The sequence below is a fragment of the Helianthus annuus genome, chromosome 10 (assembly GCF_002127325.2).
Source record: "Helianthus annuus cultivar XRQ/B chromosome 10, HanXRQr2.0-SUNRISE, whole genome shotgun sequence".
In the NCBI taxonomy this organism is placed as follows: Eukaryota; Viridiplantae; Streptophyta; class Magnoliopsida; order Asterales; family Asteraceae; genus Helianthus; species Helianthus annuus.
In genome coordinates this window covers 90,124,159-90,131,105 of record NC_035442.2, presented here as the reverse complement: position 1 = coordinate 90,131,105, position 6,947 = coordinate 90,124,159, and the positions used below count along the sequence as shown (strand labels likewise).

Sequence of the window (6,947 nt, the reverse complement as noted above, 5' to 3'; positions counted from 1 at the left end):
TGTCTCTTAGTCCTAGAGGACGTTAATTATTACCCGTGGGCACTTCATCCTCAAAGGATGGCTATACAGGGAATTTTTAAATTATCCCAATTTTAAAGATGGCCTGTGTGATTTATACTGCATCACAATTTGCCCAACATGCTAACATACCTACAGATGTTAACAAAATTTGGAATCTTTTGGACAGGTTCTACCATCTTGGCCATGTCTACAATGACACGTGGCTAGGTTTTACCTCTAAGATTCTCTTTTAATATTAAGCTCAGAACAATCCTAGATTGAGATGTTAATTATGGATCTGAATCTAATTATGGAGATACCATCTTGGCCTTGTCTTAAAATGACACATGGCTAGGTCTTGTCCCTTTTTAGATTTTGACATTTTATAATAATGGTAGATCTTTTTCAGGAATGTTATTTTCATTTTACTTTGTGTTTTAAGTTTATGCATATAATTAATAATAAACAAATATGAAAATTTAAATTCAACCATTCCATTATAAAATAAAACAGTACAACATTTGCCCTAAACGGGACTTCTACAAAATAACATGCCCGCGCAGGGGCGAAATACAAACAAACAAACCTACGCAGGGGTTAACTAAAAAGACATGCCCACGCAGGGGCAGAATACTGAAAGACAAGCCCACGCAGGAGCTGAGTACAGAAACAAAAAGTCCACGCAGGGACTGGATTACAACCAAATAAAATAAACAACCAAAGGTCTTCAATGACCCCTTCTTTTGGTCTTCCCCTTGAGTAGATCTGACAAACCCTTGAAGAAGCCCCGGTTGTTTTCGCATACCGTTCGGATTTCCTCTTCACATTGGCCCAATCTACCAAGGACCTCTTACTGACGTTCCGGCGGAATCAGTTGTGGTTGCGGCGGCTGCTGGTACGGCTGTTGAGGAGGTGGTTGTTGCTGGTACACATACGGAGGGTACCCGGTAGTCCATGGACCGCCATAGGGCCCTTCCGGATGATGAGCGTTGTAATCCCACGCCTCCTGGTACGGGTCTACATTAGCGTAGTTGAAGCTGTTGTGACCAGGCAGCTCAAATGGGTTATATGCCGCTAAACCGGCATAAGCAGGGATCGGGTTACCAAAACCCGGTGGTGGCGCTAAGGGCGCAGAGTCTAATTCCGAGACGGGTTTTGATGGTCCCCCCATCTGCGGTTCTTCTTCCTCCTGGAGTGGCGGATAGTGACTGCCACTCAAGGGCTGAGGAGTGTTCATGCGGACTCCTCCCTGCACGGACATCCGTGCGTTTGACCTTCTCCGCCTCGGTGGCTCCTGAGGCGGCTGCTCAACTGGTGGTGGTGGTGGCGGTGTGACTGCCACAAATCGAGAATCCTCGGAAGGATCCTGCTGCTGTTGCTGCTGCTGGTATGGAGACGAGTGGCGAGAGGGGGTAAAATACCAGTCAATCTGTCTGAATCTCGCCTCGTAACTGTCCGGACCACGATAAGGCGATCCGTGAAATGAGGACCCATCTGAGATCTCGATGGGGTGGTTCGGGGTCCCGGTCGCAGGCTCGACGGGATCCGTATCTTCATCCATGTCATTTTCACCCGAGAAGTGATCCTCGGGTCCTAGTGGGTTAAAACCCACGGGTTCTTGAAGGTAGTTAGCGGGGTTGAACCGGCTTTGGAATGCAGGAGTGGGGTCACCAAAAGAATGGTGTGAGTTGGATCTCTACAAGGGTATGAAAGAGGCTTGAGGGTTAGTGGGCTCATTTTCAGATTGAGGCCCGAAAGAATACAAGTAAGAAGGTGATGAGCTGAGGGAGACAGATCGCCTCCCAGGTTCAACGTATGTCCTCCACGGTTCTTGAGGACTTGTACTCATGGTAATTGAAGGGGTACGCCGATGCGAAGGCCCGGCTTCATGGTCGTGGCTCGTGAAAGGTGCCTTTCCCCGTCCGCGTCTCATTCGTGGTGGCATGGTTAGACCTGTCAATCATTAAGATACAACAACATATATATAAAATAGAATAAAATAAAGACAAAAAAGAAATAAAACAAAACAGAGTTTGTCCTATGTTCTTTGTCTAGACTCGGAACTCGAGGAATGTGCATTTATTTAACTGAGATTAAACACAAAAGGCTAGTGTTTAATTCACTCAGCGTTGGCTCTGATACCAACATGTCACACCCCTATTTTCCACGTGTCACCGGTGGGCCCGGTGGGGGGTTCTGTGACGTAGTCGATATCGTCATAGTCAAACATTACAAAATATAAATGCACAGCGGAAGCAAAAGATAGATTTATTTCAACTAAATTAAATTGTAATATCCAGTATCACAAAAAGTTGAAATAGATCCACAGGCAGATCCGAAACAAAGAGGAAATTTTTATTCAACAGACTTCGTGCATCCTAAGCTTGCGAGACTTTTACTGATGCTAAGGAGTGGCCAGCCTATTACGCGTAGTACCTGCACTTAGCCTTTTTGGGAAAATACGTCAGTTTACACTGGTAAATACAATTTAACTGACTCATTTTGAAAAGGTTTTAAAAATTGATTTGAATGCCCGCGGCACAAAACTTTTTATAACTTGGGATCATTATTTGCTTATAATCTTGTATAAGAATTACATTTTTGTTATGCGTTCAGTTCTCCGGGTCGTACCGGTTACACCACATAGTATAGTTCCGCCGCGAGATTTCTTCTCGTACTGACTGTTATACTTTATTGATTTTGATGCACTACGGGTGTACGCCTACACCCGTGTGCTAAGGTCGTGGCCATTCTTTGAATGATGCCAAGGATATCCGGGACATGGTTATTAAACCCCCAAAGGCGTTAAACAAACAAAACAACATTTTCAAACGGGTTACTTTGACAACACTTAACCACCGACCGGTTAAGGTCAATTACCCGACCAAGCGGTATTTTATATACCGTACCCCAAGCCCGTATAGGGAAAATAAGTTAAAAGTATTTACCTGAGCTAAATATAAAATTTAATCCCAGCCGTATCAAATCAACAAGTACAGATAGCTTTTACTAGGCTCCTATATCTGGAATGAAGGTTTTTAATAACCTATTAGAATCCTAATGGGTCTTTTAATTTAGCCTAAGCTTAGACCGGTTAGTTTTAAATGACGATCACGGTTTAAACGCACGATAAGGCAAGACCGTTCAAGAATGTGGTTTTGACCCAACAAGCTTGCATACTTGTTTAATATGGGTAACTTAATCACATTCGGGATTTTGAGACAAAAAGATATGGTTTGACCCGTTTCGGCTAAAATGAGTAAACTAGTTACATAAGCCGATCCGAACGCGTAAAGTGCGTAACGAGTAACCATAAGAGTCATATACAAGTTCCCTAAGTTAATATGCTTTAAACATGTTGTGATATCAGTAAGATACCTTCCATTATGCCCTAAATGGTTTTAAACCCAAACTATGCCTCATAAGGGCATTTTGGTCATTTTAAAGGGTGTAAAAGAGTTTAAATAATAACCTGAGTTACAGGTCTAAATAAATCAGTAAATATACTTAATTTACTAGGTTATAACAGTAGGGTATCAAATATATGTGAAATTTATTACTTATAACCTTACTATGCTCCGTAGGGGCATTTTGGTAATTTCACATATGCCTAAAGGGTCAAAACTGACATTCTGAGTTTATTACATTAGCCTAGAGTTAAAATATAAAAATTTACTGAATACATCAGTAGGTTTCAACCCCATATGCTTAAAAAGGTTCTAGCACAAACTTATGCGTTAAAAACGCTTAAAAAGGCGATTTGGAGCCATTTCCGGGTTTGGTATAGAAAGCTGATATTTTTAAAATTCCAGAAGGCTCAAAATACTTTATTTAGCATATTAGATCAGTAGAAAAAGGTTTGGGGTCAATAGGATTTATAAAACTCATTTTATAGTCAAAAAGGGCAAAACCGGCATTAACCGAATTAAGCTTAGAACACTAAGTTATGCTCAGCCTAAAATTGAATAAAAATCTTTAAAAATCCCAAAATATTATTTTATATCAGTAGGTACAAAGTTTTGTACAAAAATTTGGGTTTAGATAGGCTATATGCAATTTACGCCATTTAATTACTAAAGAAGCTTCTAGTTACGCTAATGAGCATATCTCTTAGTCTACACCTCAAACTGATCTCAAATTTTAGGTGCAAGTTTATAAATCAGTAGCTAAGGTTTCTACCCTTTTACATTTTCAAAAATCAAATTTTTAAGGTCATTTGGGCATAATGGTCAACATATAAGCATTTAACGGAAACATGCATGTGCATAGGATGTCTAATGAACCAAGTTGTATAATCACAGAGGGTTATACTAACATGAATATAGGTCCAAAAGAAGCTCTAAGGCAATCCTAGACTTGGCTTAAACGGGTCAGAACTGAAAGTCAAAGTAGAAGTCAAACTATGCGACCTTCGGTTCCAAACCAAGCCTAAACTGAAAATTGTCGAGTTGAACATGTTGGGACATGTTCTTACATCAATTACCAAGTTATTTTAATGATCAAACAGGTTGCATGTGACACCTGGGTCACTGTGACCATCAAACAAATACCAAGCCAATGAAATATTGTATTTCATACTTGGGATCTGTATAAATATGTGTATCTTTTGCACGTATCAATTTTTGTTCGATTTCAAGCTTTAAATCACTTTCTGGAAGGTTATACGCGCACTGATGTGCAAATATAACCAGTTTAATACAACGAACACTCCGGAATAGTGAAATAGGCTTAACATACCTTAAATAACCTTTACATAACTTAGAAATTAGTTTTGAAGGCTTTGGTATGGCAAAAACGAGTTAATTCGCTTACAGGGATTAAACTTTACAAACTGCGAAAGTATGCCAATTTGAACTGTAATAGACATTCCGGAAAATGACCATAAGTTAAACATACCATAAATATCCTTTACATAGCTTAGAAATAGGCTTTGAGGGGTTCGGTATGCTAAAATAAACTTTTGGGTCATTCAGGGACTAAAAGTGTCAAAAAGTGCACAAGTTTGCACTTTCACGCATAACTTACGTCCTGAACACATCCGGACATCCAAAAATTTATGTAAGCACTAAAATATTTTATTTTTGTATTTGGCATAAGAAAAATCCATTCGTCGCGTCATTTGGATCGTTTTTCGCACTTATTCGCATTCCGTCGTAATTAAGCGAACATCGCGATCGTACGACCAAACGAACCGACATCTGAGATATTTTTGAGCATGTTTCATGTCCACAATGTTTAGGCATCATTTTAGGGCCTTAAAGTTGACTTAACAAGCCTTAAACATGTCGGAAATGGCCTTAATACACAACGGGGGCTGAAATGGAAACTTTGGAAACTGTTGCTGATCAGAAGGACCTTAGTGTGACACCTAGCCCCCTTGGCCTCACGCGAGGCCCCCTTCAGATGCAGAAACTCGTTTTTATTGCTGTTAACATCCTTTCAACACTCCAAAGGCCAATGCCTCTTGCAAATCTCTGGGGTTAGGGACATATTATGATACCACAACATTTCGACACTTGTACGGATGAGATTCGAGCACGTAAATCGATAAACGATCCTAACGGTCTTGCATATCCTATAAATACGCCCCCCCTTCTTGCAAAAACCCACAAAATCTAATCTAAAAGCTCTAAGTTGAAGCCATTGCTTCATACCTGAGCTACTTGGATCAAGATTAGCTTGCGGTGACCCTTTGTAAGTGTTCTTTCGTTCTTTTCATTCGTTTTAGCGTAAAAGTCAAATTTTGTTTGACTTTCTGCATTGACCAGTTTATGGTCAATGCGAAGTTCATTTGAACTTCATAACGTGAGCGTGATCACGATGGTTATAGTCCCTAGTGACTATACCTACTGATTACCACGTTATCTAGGCTCAGTGACGAGTCGTAGTTTCGGCCAAAATGCGCATTCTTGCGTATTTTGTAACCAAACTACTCATAGGTATCAAAACCGTTTGTTTTGATACCAAAGCTATTTTCTAAACTTAGTTAAGCATGTTTTAACATGCTTAGCTCGTCACTTTTAGTTTAGTGCTTATATAGGGTCGTAAGGTAAGCGATCTAAACAATCGCTTATACTTTCGAACCCGACCCGTTTGGTCGATCATTAGGATCCGACCAAACACATTAGGTGACCATAGTTGTACGGGGAATAACCTTCCGAGGTTATACCTTATGGTCCCATCGTTTGAGTAGTTGTATGATAGGTAGTATATATGCCTTAGGTAAATGACCAAAATGCCCTTTTTACGCCAAAATTCATATTAAGCATATGTAACATAACTTTTGATATCTAAACTGATTTGACAACAACATTAGACATGTTAAGGCATATTTTACTTATCATAGGGCTAGTTAGGCGTTCCAAACACGTTTTACGCGAACGACGCGTTAAAGTAGCATAAGCTACCGAAACGGGTCGTAATGGGTCTTGAGCACTTAGGTTAGGTTTCATTTTAGTATGCAGGCTTTGTTAAACCATATTACACGAGTCTCCATACTCGTTTGGTTTACAAACCCTCATTCTATCCAATCCTCCGATTTAGGTCCGGTATATTAACATAGTTACCTATATTAGGTGCCGTTTGATATCCGTGATCTCTAGCATTGTTTGGTTGTTACACAAGGACTTCTAAGCAATCTCAAGTGAGTACATAGACCCCTCTTTTACTGTTTTTCAAACATTTTGGGGTGAAACACATGTGCCTACTTGTTACTTTCATGTTTCCATGTTTTCATATCACATACTTGCTATGTTCATTAGTACACTATTAGTACATTGTTTTACATTACATTTCATGCTATGTATGTCCATTGTGTGCATACTTAGTACATTGTTTTACATTACATTTCATGCTATGTATGTCCATTGTGTGCATACTTAGTACATTGTTTTACATTACATTTCATGCTATGTATGTCCGTTGTGTGCATACTTAGTACATTGTTT

The 6,947-nt window shown here is 39.8% G+C and overlaps 1 protein-coding gene across 1 annotated transcript; it reads right to left on the bottom strand.

Moving 5' to 3' along the window:
- Nucleotides 1–850: 850 nt before the first annotated feature.
- Nucleotides 851–1,261, bottom strand: LOC110882150 (MAPK-interacting and spindle-stabilizing protein-like). The gene has a single exon (XM_022130236.1). It carries the CDS (start codon nucleotides 1,259–1,261, stop codon nucleotides 851–853), a length of 411 nt encoding a protein of 136 aa, XP_021985928.1.
- Nucleotides 1,262–6,947: the final 5,686 nt, after the last annotated feature.

What these genes read in the sequence shown, in the direction of transcription:
- LOC110882150 (XM_022130236.1), bottom strand. Translation starts at nt 1,261, where the DNA reads ATGTCCGTGCAGGGAGGAGTCCGCATGAACACTCCTCAGCCCTTGAGT.